This window comes from Microtus oregoni, unplaced genomic scaffold, assembly GCF_018167655.1.
Source record: "Microtus oregoni isolate MIOR12 unplaced genomic scaffold, Mior012 000006F_ref0000085, whole genome shotgun sequence".
NCBI classification, from domain to species: Eukaryota; Metazoa; Chordata; class Mammalia; order Rodentia; family Cricetidae; genus Microtus; species Microtus oregoni.
Window position 1 is genome coordinate 51,971,006 of NW_024543065.1, and position 20,077 is coordinate 51,991,082.

The 20,077-nt window shown below is 50.7% G+C and overlaps 1 protein-coding gene across 2 annotated transcripts in view; it reads right to left on the reverse strand.

The window, feature by feature from the left end:
* Positions 1-20,077, reverse strand: part of Nectin2 (nectin cell adhesion molecule 2) — a 33,939-nt gene that overhangs the window by 7,521 nt on the left and 6,341 nt on the right. The window contains exons 2-6 of one of the 2 annotated variants that reach the window (XM_041654355.1): positions 14,932-15,294; positions 9,709-10,005; positions 7,834-7,951; positions 7,509-7,657; positions 651-804 (exon numbers count right to left, since the gene is read on the reverse strand). In XM_041654355.1, the coding sequence (XP_041510289.1) occupies positions 651-804; positions 7,509-7,657; positions 7,834-7,951; positions 9,709-10,005; positions 14,932-15,294 (1,081 nt within the window). Of the gene's footprint in view, positions 1-650; positions 805-3,316; positions 4,019-7,508; positions 7,658-7,833; positions 7,952-9,708; positions 10,006-14,931; positions 15,295-20,077 lie in introns of those variants that run through there. The other variant, XM_041654356.1, reaches the window with a different exon arrangement.

Here is a 20,077-nt window from a genome sequence, read left to right on the forward strand (position 1 = left end):
TTATCTATTTTTAATAAAGGCAGTAGGGATGGAATTCAAATTCTTAGGAACTTACTCATCTCCCTGGCTCCTGTACCTTTTTTCTTAGTTTTTTTTTTCATTGCTGTTTTTTTGAGACAGAAGTAACAGAGGGAGCATGACCTTGAACTTCTGATCCTCCTGCTTCTACCTCCCAAGTGCTGGGAACCCACACTTAGCATCCCTTAAGATGCTGAAGCTCAGGAAAAGGTGGAGCAACAAAATAGTCGGGACCTGGGCTCTTACGACGTGTCAGAGAGTTTCTTTCTTTTCTTTTCTTTTTTTTTTTTTTTTTTGATTTTCGAGACAGGGTTTCTCCGTAGCTTTTGGTTCCTGTCCTGGAACTAGCTCTGTAGACCAGGCTGGCCTCGAATTCACAGAGATCCGCCTGCCTCTGCCTCCCGAGTGCTGGGATTAAAGGCGTGCGCCACCGCTGCCCGACTTGTCAGAGTTTCTAATATCCATACTTCACAAGGAAGAGAAAAATCTTTCCTCACCACCATTGGTTATGGTTATTCATGGTGGTGTCTCTGTCTCACACCACCTTTAGGATTTCTCCTTCTGTCCCCACCCTGTGCTCCCCAACCTTGACATCCCTACTCCCAAACACTTTTCAAGACCCCATCACTCACTCTTCTTCCTCATCAGCCCCCTGAAGCCTCTGCTCCTTCTGCTGTTGTCGGCAAATGAGGATGCCTGTGGCAGCCACTGCGGTGGCAATGATGGCGGCGATGATGCCTCCGATGATGCCGCCTGTGGCCCCTGCACCTGCTGTGCTGGGTGACTCTGTTGGGACAAAGAAAACACGGGGCTTACTAAGAGGACCTCATAGCTGCTGTTCCCAGCTTCATTCCTCAGATACCAATCTTTCTAAATGGCTGTTTTGAGACAGGGTCTCACTATGTAGCCCAGGCCGAATGCATGCCTCTGCCTCCTGGCCTTGTTTCCTTTGGCTGTACAGGAAACTAAACCCAGGGCCTCAAGCATGCTAGGCAAGTGCTCAGTGTTTGAGCACATCCTCTGCCTGTCCACCCCACCATGGATGGGGCTTTGCTTCAAACAACTGTCCTGTGCACCTGATTTAGGGACATCTCACCTGTGTAGGTGGGAAGAGACATGGAAATGAACTAAATGCAGAAAATCCCCACCTCCATGGAGCTCACTGCCCAGGGTCTTAAGGTAGCCCAGGCTGACCTTGGCCAACAGCAAACAAGCAGATTGGGTGCTATCTAATGTCAAGCTGGAACTGGTCACACAGTTCAGAATGTTCAGAATGGGGAGAGGGACAAGGAGTGACAGAAAGCCAGGCAGACAGGGCTTATCTGTGAAGGGATATTTTGAGTCCTCTGTGTTGTACTGTAGGAAAATAACTAGTGCAAAGGTCCTGGGGCAGCCTGGGGTCTTTTTTTAAGGAACAAGGAGAGCCAGTTGTGACAGTTTAGAGGCACCTATAATTGCAGCACTCAAGAGGTTGAAGCAGGAGGAATATCAAGAGTATGAACGTAGTCTGGGCTACAGAGTGAGTTCCAGGACAGTCAGAGCCACATGGCCAAGAGGGTCTCAAAAAACAAACAAGCCGGGCAGCGGTGGCACACTCCTTTACTCCTAGCACTCGGGAGGCAGAGGCAGGCGGATCTCTGTGAGTTCGAGGCCAGCCTGGTCTACAAGAGCTAGTTCCAGGACAGGCTCCAAAGCTAGAGAAACCCTGTTTAGAAAAACCAAACCAAACCAAACAAAACAAACAAAAAACAAAACAAAACAATATCCACACATAAGGGGGAAGCAGTAGGAAGTTCTTCAAGTTCAACCTTGGTAGAGAGCATTTGAGGACTGTCTCATACAGAAAAAAAAATACAAACAGGAACAGCATGAAGACTGGTATTGAGTGAAGAAGAGAAAGGGGAAGGATGTGCAGGGCAGGCTGAGGTGTCAGGAGCAGAACCATTCATTATTAAGGGAATGTCATGTTTTTAGGCCCATCAGGAGAGCTCACACGGTTTCTCATCCTCAATTGTTCAGTATGGCAGGGTTCCTGGAGCAAAGGCCCTGCCTCCTCACTGGATCCATAGGCCTGGCTTGGCCACAGGCAGACCTGTGAGAGGTGATCTGTGTGCAGACAGAAATGAAGCAAATTGCTGGCCCTGCTCTTAGGACGGAGAAGATGGTGGGCACCTGCCATGAACACCCAGAATAGACATGGATGCAAAGCTCTAGAGTCACCAATGACGTTAGTGCTTCCCAGACTCAAAGGGGAAGCTGTCCAGGGTGTGCAGTCAGCATCCGCTCTCCTGCTGGGCATCCTCCACAAGTTTCCAGTGTGTGTGCTGGTGTGTGTGTGGGGGGGGCAGCAAGAGTCCGCGACACAAGGCCATCGCAAACACTCAACTCTTCCTGCCATTGTTGCTGGCTGGCCACATTCCCACAGGACAGGGCTCTGTGATCTGCACCACTTTTGTGTCCCCAGCATGGTGGACACAGGCTTAGAGCACTATGGGATCTACGACTCCTGGTTGAGGAAATGCACATATCCAGGCTTCCTGGCTGCCCCACCCACCCAGAAGGCGTTCTCTGATCCTAGTGTCTCAAGAAGCCACAGATTGGGGGAGGGGGGTGAGGCACGGGGGTTAAGCTCACCTCCTTCTCCCAGGGGCAGATGGTTTGGTATGCTTGGAATCAGATTGCTAGCTGAAGAAACATGTGTTTCTGCTATATATGTTGTGCGTGTGAATATATGTGTGTGTGGTATGGGGGAGGTGAAGCCCATCAGAATTTCTGGTAACTCCCATGGGACCAAACCCTGTCAAGAGAGTGGGAGTCACCCAGGACAGGACACTTTGAGGGCGTCAAGGTAGGACCATCTGGGTATCACCAACACCTGGAACCTGCCTCTACATCCTTGAGGTCTCCAAATACAGAGAGAAGCAGCCTTCCATTCCTAGAACCTTCCACAACAGAAAAAGGAGACCTGTGTGGGCCCCCACCCCACAGATCATTAGAACTCAGAATCAAGGAAGTTAGCCTTTCTCTCCCTGAGGAAACTCAGCCCCAAGCCAATTGCTCACCCACCTGTCCAAGAGTTCAAGCTCCCTTCCCCATACTCCTGTCTATGCGCCTCAAAGTCAGGGACCCCATTCTCAATCCCAGCAGCTACAGGGGAGCTTGGGCGCACATGCCGTGACATCTCCCAATCTGGAGATTTTTTCTTTCAAGCTTCAGTACATAGGGTCTCTGTCCCACCCACTTGTTCCCCAGGACACAAAGAGGGGTCTGATGTATTACAAAACACCCCTAAGTTTTTCTGACAAGGCATTTATTAGCTCCTGAGTGTTTCGGGGCCAGGGCCAGGCTGGGGCCGAAAGCAAAGCTCTAAGGAGTCCTGAGTGTGCACTATGGTGCTCTTGGGGGCCATGAGGGCCTGGAGATAGGAGTCTGGTGTGTGGTTCCATTTGTCCTCCATCCAGAAACTGGGGAGGTGGCCTTCCAACTCCGGTGTGCTGAAGAAGAACCAGTCCAACCGGTCCCTAGCCATCCCATTGCTGGCTGGCGTTGGTGTGGTTGGCAGTGGGGGTGGGAATTGGCGTCTCTATGTGTCCGGTGTCTACAGCGTGGGGTCACACATAAACTGCCCGCCGAGAAATGAGGGAGCCATCCAAATGAGATTCCATGTCATCCTTGGGTGACTCGTGTGGAGGCAGCATGAGGCCTTCCTCGGCCTTCGCCTCTTCGTCCTCCTCCTCTTCCTCTTCCCTGCCATCTGGCCTCATGGGCTCTGGGGATGACGACCTCCAGAAGACAGGACCCCCGTTCCCAAACACCTGAGTCTTTGGATCGTAGGATCCTCTGTCGCCATCATTTCCTCCTCCTCCAGGGCTCTTCCGCCTCCTCCTCCCCCTCAGCAGGATGAAGGCCAGGAACCCCCCAGCCAGAAGTAGCACCAGCAATGTTCCCCCCACGGCCCCCCACACCAGCGGACCCACATCTCGGGAGGCCTGGGGGGTGTCTGAGGAGAAAGGAAGGAGAGAGAAAAAGAGGAGAGGGAGTCAAGAGGACACATCGGGGGGGGGGGAGGGAGGGCATGGGGGAGACCCAGGACACGGGTTACTGACCAGAACTTTCGAGGTGACTAAGGGGGAGAAGGGAGGAGAAAGGCGAGGTGGAAGATGAAGGGGTGGGCATGACCCTTCACGCCAGGATGGGAACTGTATTAAGGAGAGGCTGCCAGCTGATGCTGCCTTAGATAGCTATCTGTACCTACAACATGCTCAAAAATGAAGACCGCAGCAAGGTGTGGTGGCATAAGACTGTCATGCTAGCAATTGGGAGAATAAGGCAAGGCAATCATGCCATCAAGGCCACATAGTGAGACGATCTTAAAAATTCTCAGGAGGAAAAGTTGTTGGGCTGAGGATGTTGGTCAGCCGTAGAAGGGTTACCTACAGTCCTCCAGTGATGGGCTGGGGGTGTGGCTCAGTGGTAGAGCCCCTGCCTAGAATCCCCCAGTGAGGGTTTGGGGGTGTGGCTCAGTGGTAGAGCCCCTGCCTAGAATTCTCCAGTGAGGGGCTGGGGTGTGGCTCAGTGGTAGAGCACCTGCCTAGAATGCCCCAGTGAGGGACTGGGGGCATGACTCAGTGGTAGAGCCTAGAAACTCCCAGTGCGGGGTTTGGGACACTCAGTGGTAGAGCATTTGCTTGCCCAGTCTGAGGCCCTGTATCCCAACTCCAGCATTACCCAACGTGCAGAATTAAACCCACTTCTGTGACCTGCAATTGAATCTACTGGGGAAACACAGGTTAAGATCCCACATTTGAGGCCAGGCTGTCTCCACCCTTCACTCAAAACAACAAAAGACAATAAAGCCAGTAACATGTAGTCAGGGGGTGGGGTCCCAGCCCCTTGTATGTATGTAGCAGCTCAGGATGAGAGGCAGGAGTAAGTAGAGCCCCTCTGCTCCCTCCCACTCAGGCCCAGAATGTGCAGGCAGGAGGAGGAATGGAAGCACTGACCATTCCTGGGTATCTTCTTGGTTTGGGAGATCTCAAGTCACCTCGCCCACCTCACACTGCTCTTTCTAGTGTTCCCCGCACCCTGGCTGCCTCATGCTCACCTCTCACGGGCCCCTCCCCACCTGTTCAGCCTCGTGGGGAACATACAGGAAGTCAACGGGACAGGGGATTGGAAGCCTTGTGGCCCACCGGGAGCCTTTTTTACAATACAAAAATCCGTGGGCTGTCACGATGGCTCTCAGCCAGCTAATGGAGATACAAATGGGTTCCTGACCAGTGAAAGTTGTTTGGCCACATGTAACCAGTTAGCATTCCCTGACAGCTATGCTACCTCCGGTCTGTTGGCCAAGCTGGATTCTTCTGCCAACCTTCAAGTTCTTTCACAGCACTGGGAATGGAATCTAGACTCTGTTCATGATGAAAACGTGCTCAACCACCGAACCATTTCCCCAGCCCCTCAGTGGGGGATTCTAAGCAGAGACCCTACCTCTTAGCTACTCCCCTAGTCACAGGGTTATCGCTTTTAGATTTTGTTTTGGTTTTTGAGAGGATTCCATGACTCTCAAGCCATCCTCAGCTTCCTGATCTCCTTATCTCCACCTCTGAAGTGCTGAAATTACAGAGCTGGGTTGCCACATCCAGTTTCTAAGTGATGTTTTCAAATGGAGTGCCATGCTGGGCACAGTTATGGCATGCTTCCGATCCCAGCATGCAGGAAGCAGAGGCAGGCAGGTCTCTGAGTTCAAGGCCAGCCTGGTGCACATAGTGAGCCCCCTACCACCTAGGGCTACACAGTGCGACCCTGCCTCAAAACAACAAACAAAACATAAAATCAAACAAAGTAATAAAAAAAAATAGTAATAAAGTAATAGTTTTGGGGGTTGTGTGCAAGTTCTATGCAAACAGGACATTATTCTGTGTAAGGACCCGAATCTGCGACAGTGGGTGTGGCCTCTGAAAGGAGATTGACAGTAACTGTCTCTAAGTACTGTACCGGAGGCAGGAATGAGGCCCTCTGAGTGCTGGCCAGTGCGTCTCTCAGTTTTCTTCCTTGGAAATGTGGGTGCACCCATGAAGCTGGAGAGGAGCTCTGGAGCATGGGTAGAGTCTAGTCACTTGTGTGTGAGTCAAAGGTGTGAGTTGTCTGCAGAGGCTGCCATGTGTCACAGTGTGCCCACTTGTGTTTTAATTGTTGAGCATCTACAACCATGTTCCAGCGAGACTGAATACGTTGAAACCACAGATATGTGCCTGGGAGCAGGGCTTTACATCCTCAGAGGGCAGCTGGACCCAGAAACCTCATTTTCCTGGTGTGGGTGGATCTCTCCAACTATGGCCAAATGGATTTATTCCCTTCCTTTCTTTCCTTTTAAAAGATATGGCTGGAGGGCAGGAGAGATGGCTCAGAGGTTAAGAGCATTGCCTACTCTTCCAAAGGTCCTGAGTTCAATTCCCAGCAACCACATGATGGCTTACAACCATCTGTAATAGGGTCTGGTGCCCTCTTCTGGCCTGCAGGCATATACACAGACAAAATATTGTATACATAATAAATAATTTTTTTTTTTTTTGGTTTTTCGAGACAGGGTTTCTCTGTGGCTTTGGAGCCTGTCCTGGAACTAGCTCTGTAGACCAGGCTAGTCTCGAATTCACAGAGATCTGCCTGCCTCTGCCTCCCGAGTGCTGGGATTAAAGGCGTGCGCCACCACAGCCCAGCGGCCCTAAACTTCTTATTCCTTCACCTCAGCCCCCACGAGGTCTGGTTAAGGGTGTTCTAAGAACAGTTCTTTCCTGGTTCCCGCAGCATGTTAAAGGCCCTGGCCAGTGTCACTCTTTCTTGGGATGTGTCTCAGTGACAATGGTTCTGACTATAAAAGGTTACATCTGGGTGACTGGATTTCTAAGTTTCAAGAGAATTCCCAGCCTTGGCTCATGGCCAGCTTGTGGGTCTTGACTGTGGTTCTCATGACTGAGCAAACTTGCTCGGTGTGAGTTTATCCATCAGAAGTCACAAGACAACGTTATGACAGTCTTGTCTGCTCCTGGGGACAAACCTCGACAGCTGTCATTAGCTCCTGTGTCCATCACAGACTCACCGGTTCTCTTCTCTCACTGAACTTCGGGTGCTTTCTTTCTTTGAAATAGGGTCTCACTATGTAGCAAAGGCTAGCCTCACAGTAATCCGTCTGCTTCAGTCTCTTGAATAAATGCTGGGACTATAGACGTACCTCATACCCAGCTTGGGCCTTGGCTTTTAAGATAACTCAGTGCAGGCCCCCACTTGGGAACTCTTCTGCCAGCTCTCCTCTCTGGTCACCCCCATTACAGCCTACACTTGCAGGCTGAGATGGAGAAGCTGAACTATACACTTATCTGTGCAGATTGAGGGAATTTTGACTCCCTCTCATCCTAAGGCAGCATCAGTGGACCCAAGCCCCAAAGGGAGAAACCACAGGGCTTTATACTCCAATGCCAAGACCTCCTTACCTCGCACCAGGACGACCTGCTCAGCACGACCTGTCCCCACAGCATTGGTGGCTGTACAGATGAAGGTAGTGTTGACCATTCGATCCACAGAGTGGACAAGGAGCTGAGACCCCTGGACAACTGCGGAGGTCGGGAAGACGCCTGAGGTCCTAAGGGTGTGGGATGAGGTGAACAACAGTGAAGCAGGTACCCAGGGGAAGCAGGCAGTCCCGGAGACGGCAACCCTACGTCCCAGGGGCCCAGACTCCAAGCCTCCTCCCTCAGACCCAGGGTTCTAGGCCCCAGCCCTCTTCCCCACACCCAGTCCTAGGTTCACGTCACTCACGTGCTCCAGTCGTAGCCTGTGGGCTCTGGGTTGCTGCGTACATCACAGGTCAAGATGGCTTCGCTGCGGCCGAGGTACCAATTGTCATCATAGCCAGAGATGGACACTTCGGGAGGGTCTGAGAGGAAGAGACAACTGACTCAGAGACAAGTAGACTCCAGAACTGGGGACAAGTTAGCAGAACAGGTGGCAGGAAACCATGGATCATAACCACGTGGGGTTAGCAGGCCACACCGTAAATGCTCTGACCAGTGTGAACCCCACCCAGGAAGCCACTTGAATGTCAACTCAGGCAGGGCCAAGAAAACAACTACAGGTATTGTGTGTGTGTGTGTGTGTGTGTTGTGTGTGCATGCTCCAGATTCAATGTGCCTAGAGTACTCCATACAGGAGACAGTACATCTAGACAGTTTGGGGCGGCCAGTGTAGAAAAACAGGAAGTCAGGGTGGACAGGCTCACAGAGGATCTCAGGATGAATATGGCTGGAAGAAGCCACTGCAGACGAGGTAGTAGGACTTTATCTCACAGTGAAGGGCACAGCTATTCCACAGGTGTCCTGGGTCAGTTGCGACAGTGAGTGAGTAGACAGGGTGGCGCTGAAGATAATAGGTTTGCAAGGCATGGCTCAAGCTTGTAATCCTAGCAGTAAGGAAGTAGATGCGGGAAGAGCAGGAGGAGTTCAAGGCTACCCGTAGCCACACAGAGCTCAAGGTTAGCCTTGCACGAGATCTTCTTTCAAAAATCAAAGACTGCAGAGAAGGCTCAGCACTATGTATAGCTCTTACTGAGAATCCAGCACCCATATCAGGCAACTCAGGGCGGCCTGCGACTCCAACTCTAGGGGCGTCTAAGACCTCTGGCCTACTCCACTCATGAGCATAGACACATGCCAGCACTTGGGAGGCAGAGACGGACAGATCTCTGAGTTCATGGCCAGCCTGGTCTACAGAGTGAGTTTCTGGACAGCCAGGGCTACGCAGAGAAACTCTGTCTTCAAAAACCAAAACTAAACAAAACAAAAAACCCCAAACCAAAGCAAAACTGCTGTACATGCCTTTAATCCCAGCACTCCAGGAGGCAGAAGGACGTATCTCTGTGAGTTGGAGGGTAGCATGATCTGCACAGTAAGTTCCTGGCCAGCCAGGGTTACATAGTAAGACCCTGACTCAATACAAGAACGAAGCAGGTAGAATCCCAGCCTTTGTGTAGAGAGTGACTGGGGGTTGTTACTGTAGGCAGTTTCTGGAAATGCTAGCCTCCGTCAGGAAGACTGGGGGAACTCCAAGACCCCTAGGGAGGCAATTTAAAGCGGGGGTGGGGGGGCAATGCTTGCTCAGCACCCCTCAGGCTGTGCTCCACTCCCAGCACCTCACAGAACCAGGACCAACCACTGTTTTGTATTGTTTGGTTTTTTCAAGACAGGATTTCTTTGTGTAGCTTTGGAGCCTGTCCTGGACTTGCTCTGTAGACCAGGCTGGCCTTGAACTCATAGAGATCCACCTGCCTTTATCTACCGAGTGCTGGGATTGAAGGCTTGCACATGTGCTAGTGGTAATCCCAGGGCTCACAGGCACAGGCTGTGGATGAGCAGGCCGTGCTCATCCGTCCGGGGAGTCTGAGGCTAAACCAGGTTAGGTGTGAAACTCTGTCTCCAAAAAGGAATCAATGAACAAAGTGCGCCAACAGTGCTGCGGTGGGCAGCGGGGACCGTGGTCCAGTTGATGAAGACTGTCAGGGGACGAAAAGACAGCGGGGCGGGGTGGGGGGACTGTTTACAGGCAAACCCGGTCTGAGAGGTGGAACAGCTTATATGACACATTCTTCTATTTTCTTGTTTGATCGGGTGAGGGAAAGCCGCCTCCCATCACACTCACAGCGCACGGAGAGCGTCACTGGCAGCTGGATCGGCTCCTCGAAGCTCTCGTGTTCTACTCTGCAAGTGACCTTGACGCCATGCGCTTGGCCCACCGGCACCAAGGAGTATCGGCTGGTGACTGTGACGGTGCCAGCCTGTGGACCTGGCTCCTGAATGTCTCTGGCTTCTCCACCCAGAGATGAGATCCAGGTGATCCGGGCAGGTGGGCGGCCCCCCGTGGAGATACAGCGGGCAACAGGCACGGACTCAGAGCCAATCGTGACCTCCTGGGCTTCAGCATGATTCTCAGGCTGGGCTAGGGAGAGGAGCAAAGAAGGTGTGTGACCCACGACTTGCAGTCATTGAAAAGATCAGGCAGTGACCATGGAGCATGGGTCCACTGCTCGGCTTCAGCGCCTAGCTCATCCGCCTAGCATGTGCACAGCTTCGGGCAAGCAATTCTAACCATTTCCTTTAGTGTCAGAGTAACCTAAGTCCCCACTCCATGAGACTGATGTTTGGATCAAAGAACATACCCAGTGCACACGTTATTCTAGCTTAGTGTAAGATATGTACATATATTTACAGATCTCTGAGTTTGAGGCTAGGATATATAATTTATATAAAATATATATATATTATATATAAATTCTAGTCTATACACACACACACACACACACACACATATATATATATTTCCTTTTGAGACTGGGACTCCCCTTGTGGTCTTGGCTGACCTTGAACTTCCAGAGATCCACTTGCCTTTGCCTGAGTGCTGAGATTAAAGTGTGCACCACCAAGTCAGGCCTGTGTAAGACATTTTACAATATCCATACTGCCCCATCGGAAGATATACAGGCCAAAGCTGGCAGGGTAAACCTGTGATCCCATCACTGGGAAAGCTGAGGCAGGAGGATGGTGAGTCTGAGGCTGGGCTTCAGCTACATAGTTAGACTTTGAATCAATAATAAAAACAGTAAGTGGGGCGAGGTGAGTGGTGCAGTCAGCTCTGGGGAAGTGAGGGCAGGAGGGTCAGAAGGGCAAGGTCAGCCTGGGCTAAAATGGATTCTCTCTCAAAAAAACCAACCAAACAAAACCACAAAAACAAGGCACTAACAATAATTAAAAACAGATCAAAAGCAGAGACAGAGGGCAATAGCCTAAAAGAAAGTGAAAATTCTTTAGCTGCGTCAAATAGTTTTTTTTTTTTAAAAAAAGATTTATTTATTTATTATGTATACAGTATTCTCAGTACTCTGCCTGCAGGCCAGAAGAGGGCACCAGATCTCATTCCAGATGGTTGTGAGCCACCATGTGGTTGCTGGGAATTGAACTCAGGACCTTTGGAAGAACAGGTGGTGCTCTTAACCACTGAGCCATCTCTCCAGCCCCTGCGTCAAATAGTTTTAAAGTCCAGTTTAAGTCAAATGCCTTTGATCCCAGCACTTGTGAGGCAGAGACAAGCAGATCTCTGAGTTTGAGGCCAGGACAGCTAGGGCTACACAGAGAAACCCTGTCTCGAAAAACAACTAATAAGCCGGGCGGTGGTGGTGCACGCCTTTAATCCCAGCACTCGGGAGGCAGAGGCAGGCGGATCTCTGTGAGTTCGAGGCCAGCCTGGTCTACAAGAGCTAGTGCCAGGACAGGCTCCAAAGCTACAGAGAAACCCTGTCTCGAAAAACTTAAAAAAAAAAAAAAAAAAGAAAGAAAGAAAAAGAACTAATAAATAAATAAATAAATAAATAAATAAATAAATAAAAAGGCGGGGGGGGGTAGAGAAAGAAAGAAGAAAGTCTAGAGTCCGAGGCATGGCTCAGTGGCAGAGCTCTCATCTAGGATGCTGAGGCCTGGGTTCCATCCTCTGGGGCGAGAAGGGAAGACAGTGTTCTGTTTCTTTTCCTGTTATCACCGCTGTACCGTGCTTCCAAACGGGGAAGAAAACAACAGGAATCCCCGTTGCTCATCATGTTTGCCCTTTCACCTTATCCTTCCAGAAAACACGGGAAAACCTCCAAGGGAGACAGCGGGGCACACTCCCCGAGTTTCTCTTAACCAGTACTGTCCCTGGAGTCAGGACTCGTGGGTCTCCTGCATCCAAATACACCTGCCCATCTGAGCAGGTATCGCCTGAGCTATCAGTCCCCTCCCCTTTCTGTCCTCACAGTGTCCCCCTGACCACCAAAGGGCATTGATTCATCAGGCCCTCCGGTCCATCGATGGCCGCAGGGGTTTTCCAGATCCTTCCACTGGGAAATTTCTTTTGACTGTGGAGCCTGGCCATGGTGCATGGCTCTCTTTTGGGGGTTCTATACCCTACAGGCCTCACCCCCAGATGGAGGCTAATTTCCTCAACTGGACTTTTCTGGCCTCTGTGGCCCTGAGTCACCAGCCTTTCCACAGAGGTTGCTCTTCCCACAATGCCTGTGGCCTGACTGATGTTCTAAAGTTTGCCTGCCCTCTACCCCTCCTTCCCTCTTTCAGTATTGATATAACCTAGGACCTTGTGAATGGTAGCCAAGGCTTTGTTCCTGAGCCGCTCCCCCTCCCTTCCCTCTTCCCTTGCCTGCATCATCCTGTCATTTCAGTCTCACTGTGCAGCACAGCCTAGGGACACAGCTGAGGATCCTCTGCATGGCGGGCAAGCACTTTCTACTGAACAACCCCAGTTTCCCCTTCTGTGTAGGAGGAGGCTCTGGCTATGTAGCCCAGGCTAGCCTCAATCCCATGATCCTGCTTTAGCCTTGGAGAAGAGGCACATGCCTCCACACCTGGCTTGAAGCGTTTCTTGACTATAGTCTTGTTCAAACTATTGCACAAGAGCAGAGGGCTTTACAGAAGTGTGGGAGGACTTTGTGGAGTGTGCGCGTTGCTTTTTCTGTCTTTCTCAAAAACTCCAGGTGGCTCAACTCTCCCTTCATATATCTGAAGATGACCTTCCACTTGTTGGGAATGCAGGCCCTGCCATCAGCCCTTGTTTCATGTGGTGCTGGGGATGAACCCAAGGTGTTTTATGCATCATAGAAAAGCACTCTATCAGGTAAGCCCACTTCCAGCTTTGCTTATATTTTCTTCCTTCCTTCCCTTTTTTTTTTTTTTTTTGCATGCCAGACAGGTGCTCTGTTACAGAGCCATGCCCCCAGCCCCTCACTGGGGGATTCTAGGCAAATAGTCTATGATAGAGCTTCATCCCTAGCAAGAACTTTGTGTGGGTTTTGTTTTTTTTTTTTTTTTTGAGACAAGAGTTAATCTGTGTAGCCCTAAACTCACCCTATAAACCAGGCAGGCTGGCTTCAAACTCACAGTGAAATCTTGTCTCAAAAAAAAAAAAAAAAATTGATTTTGAGAATGGGTCTAAAGTTGCCCAGGCTGCCCTCAGCCCCGAGTTTATGGAACAACAGGCCTGCTCTCCCAGAACTGGCAAGAGCTGTGCTTGGATCTATGGAAGCAGCTCTTCCGGTGTCCCTTGGAAAGGGAACCTTCTGTTCCAGAATATGTAGGGAGGTTTCCAGCTCTCTGGAGCCAGAAAGGAGGTACTAACCTGGGGCAGTGTGGTGTCTGGAGGGCTGGATGGTGTGGCCTGCAGGGGATTTTCCAACTCTAAGGAGAAATCTCTGCCACCTGCCAGCTGGCTTTGTCAGTCATCTGTTTTTGAGGCCAGCAGGCTGCAAGTCCTTTTTTTTATTATTATTTTCTGTGTATGGGTGTTGTCCCTGTATGAGCTTGCACGCCACAGGCCTGCAGCATCCACAGAGGAGGGAAGAGGGAGATGGATCCCCCAGGAAGTTACAGATGATTGTGAGCTGCCATATGCGTGCTGGGAACCAAACCCAGGACTTATGAAATAGGAGCCAGTAGTCTTTCCACTGAGCCACCTTTTCAGCCCCATGGGTATCTGTTCTGGTCCTCCTTTCCCCCACCCCAGGAACAAAATTTCCTGTTTTGTCTCCTCCATTTCCCACACTGCCTCATCCTGCGGCAAGCCAAAGCGATCCCTAGGCTCACTCCCTGCTTCCTGCCTCTCTAATCCCCACCCAGTCACACTTTTTGACTCAAAGAAGTTGTTCTGAGCTCTCTGGGACATTCACAAGGACTCTTGACCAAGCCCCAGCTCCATGCTAGCTCAGAACCCCCTTGGCTCTTGTTCTCAGGACAAAGCTAGGGCAGAGTGCAATGGCCCTAAGGCAATGGGTTGCTTTGAATTGGAGGTCAGCCTGGACTACATATTGAGCTCAAGGGGAAAACGTGCTGTAGCCTGCCAAGTACCACTCAGTAGGAGACAAATAAGTGTTTGTCAAGGGTAGGAGCCTTGGTGTGTTCCTGCGATCCTAGCACTCCGGAGACAGAGGCAGGAGGCTTAGAGTTCAAGCAAGCCTGGGCTACATGAGAGAGAGGGGAAGGAAGCAAGGAAGGAAGGAAGGAAGGAAGGGAGGGAGGGAGGGAGGAAGGGAGGGAGGAAGGGAGAGGAAGAGAGGGAGAGAGGAAGGGAGAGGAAGAGAGGGAGAGAGGAAGGGAGAGAGGAAGGGAGAGAAGGGAGGGAGAAAGGGAGGGAGGGAGAGAGGAAGGGAGGGAGGGAGGGAGAGAGGAAGGGAGTGAGGGAGGGAGAGAGGAAGGGAGTGAGTGAGGGAGAGAGGAAGGGAGTGAGTGAGGGAGAGAGGAAGGGAGGGAGGGAGGGAGGGAGAGAGGAAGGGAGGGAGGAAGGCAGGGAAACTGGGGCTAAGGCTGTAACTCAGTTGGGAGAGTGCTCGCCTAGTACACACAGAGTATTGACTCTGTCCCCAGCACCAAGTGAACTAGATGGGATGGCTCAAGTCCTTAATCCCAGAGCTCTGAGGTCAAGGCGGAGACAGGATCAAAATACCAGCTCATCCCCAGGACATAGGCGGTCGAGGCTGGAGTTGGCAAAAGTGGCTCAGCGGTAAATCAACAGCCGCCTTGGCGCCTGACAACCTGAGTTTGATCTCCAGGGCTACCAAGGTATGAGGAGAGAACTGGCTCCCAAAAGTTGTCTTTGACCTCCAAACACTGCAGGATGGACACACATACCCACATGCACACACCTAATTTAAAAAAAAAAAAAAAAAAAAAAAAAGGTTTGAGGCCAGTCTTAACTACATGAGACGAAAACACAAACAAACCGCAACAAAAACAAGCCCTTTGACAACACATTAAGGGCGGTCAACCTGAAAGCCGAGACAGGGAGAAACAGGCAGGGAAGGGGCTCTCACACTGTCTCCCCACTCACCTATGACTCTGAGCCAAGTCACCCCCCTGCGGGTGCCATTGGGAAAGGTGGCAAACTCGCAGGTATAATTGCCCTCGTCCTCCACCCTCAGTCCCCGGAAGGCTAGCGTGGCATCCCGTAGGTCCGCATTTGTGTCCTCGTTTGCTCTGACAAAGGACAGGCGCTCCTTGTTGAACTGAGGGTTGGGGAAGTCCACGCCGAAGGATGGGTGGAAGGCGGCCACGACTGTGGCATCCAGGCGCTGCCAGGTCACCTGAGAGACGCGCTCGGTCGTGGGTGGGAGTAGGTGACACGGTAACTCCACAGTGCCTCCCAGGCGGCCGCGGACCTCTGGGAGCACTCGTACCCGCACATCTTGGGCTCCTAGGGAGAGAGGAAAGAAGTCAGTCATGTGGGGAAGGGAATAAGGCAGTGGTCTCCAGGACAGGCTATGCCAAGGCAGAGAGGAACTTCCTACTCAATTGCTTTAATTTAGACGGGGTCTCAGTATGTACCTCAGGCTGGCCTAACTATGTGGCCAAATGCTGCCTTGAACTCAGAGATTTGCCTGCCTCCGCCTCCCAGTGCTAAGATCAAAATCATGCGCCACCACACTTGACTCCCTCCTTGTCTTTTTAATTTTATTATTTAGATTTATTTTTTTAGTTTACGTGATGTTGTTTTCCCGTATGCATGTCTGATGTCTGCACCATGTGCATGCAGTGCCACTGGAGGCCAGAAGGGGGAGTTAGAGCCCATGGAGCTCAAGTTACAGGTGGCTCTGAGCCTCTATATGGGTGCTGGCAATCAGAACCTGGATCCTCTGGAAGGGCAGGCAGTGCTCTTAACAACTGAGCCATCTCTCCAATTCCCCATCATATTTGATTCAGGGTCTTTGATTGGCCTGGAGCTCACCAGTTCAGCTAAATTGGCTAACAAATCCCCGAGATCCCCCTGTCTCAGCCTTTCCAGTTGCTGGGATTCCAGATGTTTGTTTGATGTTGCATCTAGCTTTTTGGAGCAAGGAGACTGCTTGTTCATCCCAGCTGCCCAGAACCAAAATAACCACACAGAAACTATATTAATTAAATCTTCTTATTGGCTAACTCTTACATATTAATTTAACCCATTTCTATTAATCTGTATATCGTCACCTGGCTGTGGCATACCAGGTAAACCAGCGTATATCTCTGGGGATGGCTCCATCACTCCTCTCTAACCCGGCCTTCCTCCTTCCATGCTACAGGCCAAGCCAGTTTCTTTATTCGTTAACCAATAAAAGCAACACATAGACAGAAGGACCTCCCACACCAGCTTTTGACATGTGGTCCTCATACCAACAGAGAAAGTATTCTGTCCATCGGTCTGTCTCCCCAGCTCTGTCCTCTGTCTTACAGCACTGGAGAGTGAATGTGGGACCCCACACGTGCCGGGTGGGTGTTTCACCCCAGGAGCTACAGTCCTTTCTCCCTGACCATCACCCCCATTACTTCTCACCTCCTGTGGCTCCTGCTGAACCCCTTTCTTGCCAACAAGTCTCCCTGATTTTCATGCGTTTTGTGATCCATTGAATCTAATTTTGGGTGCTGTGCCATAAGCATGGCTGTGGGCTTATCTACTGGAACATGGGCAACAAGCCTGAGGCCAGGCCACTCAAGAAAATGACTTCCCTTCCTTTAGCGACCATTAACTCCCAATATCTCCTCGAGGGGAAGGGGTCTTACCAGTCCAATATCTCCTCGAGGGGATGGGGTCTTACCAGTCCAATATCTCCTCGAGGGGATGGGGTCTTACCAGTCCAATATCTTCTCAAGGGGATGAGGTCTTACCAGTCCAATATCTCCTCGAGGGGATGGGGTCTTACCAGTCCCTTTTCCTGTTTTCCTACTTTATTTTTATTTATTTACTTTTGCTCTTTTTGAGACAGACTATCTCTACGTAGAACCGATCATCCTAGAACTTGCTCTGTAGTCCAGGCTGGCCTTGAATACAAAGATCTACCTGCCTCTGTGCCATGTGTTTTGCCTACATGTATGTTTATGCACATGTATGTGTTCCTGGTACCTGTGAAATCCAGAAGAGGGCATCAGATCTCCTGGAACTAGAGTTACAGACAACTGTGAGCTGCCATGTGGGTGTTTAGACTTGAACTCGGGTCCTCTGGAAAAGTAGCCAGTGCTCTTAACCACTAAGCCATCTATTTCTCCAGCTCCCAATTGCTCACATTAAAAAGATTATTTTTTAATTTTATGTGTCTATGTGTGACGTGTGTGCAGGTACCTATGGAGACCTGAAGAGGGAGTTGGATCCCTTGGAATCAGAGTGACAGGCCCTTTACTGGAAACTGAGCAAGTCCTCTGCACTAACTGTTGAGGCTTCTCGCCAGCACCTGTCCCCCACTTTGAACGAGTACAGAAACAAGAAAGACCGCATCTCAGCTTTGGGAGGAAGTACTCCCCATGACCCAGGGCACAATAATGTGTGGGTTAAACCCAGGCTCTCCATCTCTGTGCCTCAGTTTCCCAGATGCATAATGAGGCCATAATGACAGTGTTGCACCCTCGAGGGGTGTCGCACCCTCCAGGGGTGTTACGAGGACGGAGGAGTGCTTGGAGAGCACTTTAGCGTGGGTCCACAGGAAGCTTGAATTTGTAAACAAACCAAGAGGCCAATAATTACAAGTGGTCATTGCTGGTGAGCCCGAGGTGAGGGACTCATGACAGGGCACATGACAGCCACCTGGAGAGGGCTGGGCAGAGCTGAGTTCCTGTACAGTGGTGAGTGGACAGCCCCGGCCTCCTCACACACAAGAATCTCAGGGAACCAAGGTGTGGTGGTAATAGCTTTTAAGTCCAGCACACAGGAGGCTGAGGCAAATGAGTTCAAGGCCAGCCTGGGCCACGTAGTGAGTTCAAGGCCAGCCTGGGCCACGCAGTGAGTTCCAGGACAGCTAGGGAGACATAGCTAAACCCAGACTCAATATATATACATATAAAAAGTTAGGGACCGAAGAGGTGGCTCAGAGGTTAAGAGCACCTGTTGCTCTTGCAGAGACGACCTGGGCTCAGTTCCTAGTGTCAGCGTGGGGGCTCACAATCATCCACAGCTCCAGCCTTTCCTCAGACACTGCACATACGGTGCACAGACATATGTAGGCGCTACACTAAAATACTTAAAAATCTTTAAAAAGAAGAAGCCAAGTGGCCCTGATGAGGGACTCTGGCAGAACACAAGACTGTAGACTGTGGACAGACAGTACCAGGGAAGATGGACAAGTGACAACCAGTGATGGCTTGGAGAGTCACAGCATCTCCAGACATGCTTCACCTTGCAAACCCAGACGGCATTGCCCAAAAGGACTTCATCCTCTGGGGCAGAGCAGAGCAATGTGGGCTTGCGGGAGGACAGCTCAGCAGTTAGAGCCCCTGCCTAGAATCCCCCAGTGAGGGACTGGGGTGTGGGGATGTGGCTCAGAGGTAGATCACCTACAGAGCATAAGGAAAGCCCTGGGTTCCAGCCCTATCACAGAGAGCAGCAGGGGCAGAAGTACTTTTTAAAAGAATTGCAACACAGGTAGACGTGAGCTTCCTGCTGATTGCTGCTTCCGGGCTGGATGACCTTTTCAAGCCCAAGTTCTTCCATGTGTAAAATGGAGACATTTAAGCCACCCTGTAGGATCCTCTGGGACAATTCCAGTAAAAGATCTGACACTCTCTGCAGGCCAGGTCACAAGGTCAGCGCCTGTCCCCACAGGCCACATCTGGCAGGGTTTGCATTTTGCTTCAGCCTAGGCAGAGGTCTTACTTTGTTTATTTAGACAGGGCCTCATTGTTTAGCTCCAGTTTTCTTTGAATTCACATCCATCCCCCAGCCTCACCCTCCTGAACATTGGGATTACACATCCTAGCAAATGTGAATTAGAGGTTCGTGTAGCTAGACAGGAAGCACATTAAAAACAGCAAAATGGGCTTTAAAAGGTGTCAACGAGGGGCTGGTGAGATGGTTCAGTGGGTAAAAGTGATGGCTACCAAGACCGATGGCCCGAGTTCGATCCCCGAGACCCACAAAGTGGATGAAGAGAATATATACTCCTAAAAGTTGTCTTCTGAGCGCCACACATGTGGTGTGGTTCCCTCCCCCAAAACACTAAAAGTTGGTAAACCAGGCTCAGTGGCCTTCAGTTGTAATCCCAGCACCAAGGAGGCAGAGGCATGAGGATCATGAATTTGAGGTCAGCCAGTTCCAAGTTAACCTGTTTTACACAGGAGGTCCTGTCTCAAATCATTAATAAATGAAAAATATATAAATAGCAAAAATTTTACTGCCTCAGCCGGGCGGTGGTGGCGCATGCCTTTAATCCCAGCACTCGGGAGGCAGAGGCAGGCGGATCTCTGTGAGTTCGAGGCCAGCCTGGACTACAAGAGCTAGTTCCAGGACAGGAACCAAAAGAAAAAAAAAATTTACTGCCTCAAGACCTCCAGACTAAGCATCTAAATATATATATAAAAGAATAGGCCCTGTGGTGGTGGTGCACACCTTTAGTCCCAGCACTCGGGAAGCAGAGGCAGGTGGATCTCTTTGAATTTGTGGACAGCCTGGTCTACAGAGTGAATTCTAGGACAGCCAGGGCTACGCAGAGAAACCCTGTCTCAGAAAACAAACAAACAAAACCTGCCCAAAACAACAACAACAACAACAACAAAAAAACTCAAACAAAGAATGGGATGTTCAGGCCCCTATGGGATGGACAGTGTTTTTTTTTTTTTAATTATTACATTTATTTGTGGGCAGGGCTAGGTGTGCCATTGCACTGGTGTGGGGATTGACTCCCCCTGTCTACTTGTGGGTCTAGGTGACAGAACTTGGGCTTGGTACCTTCACCTGCTGGACCATCTTGTTGGCCCGTTTTGTTGTTTTTGAGGTGAGTGGCTGGCTATACAGTCTGACTGGCAAGGAACTCAAGACCTTGGAGTCACCTGCTTGAGCCAGCCCCACCCCCTTTTGTTTTGTTTTTTGAGACAGGGTTTCTTTGTGTACCTTGGTGCCTGTCCTGGAATTGCTTTGTAGACCAGGCTGGCTTCAAACTCACAGAGATCTGCCTGCCTCTGCCTCCCGAGTGCTGGGATTAACGTGTGCCACCCCTGCTCAGCTGAATAGCACATTTAAA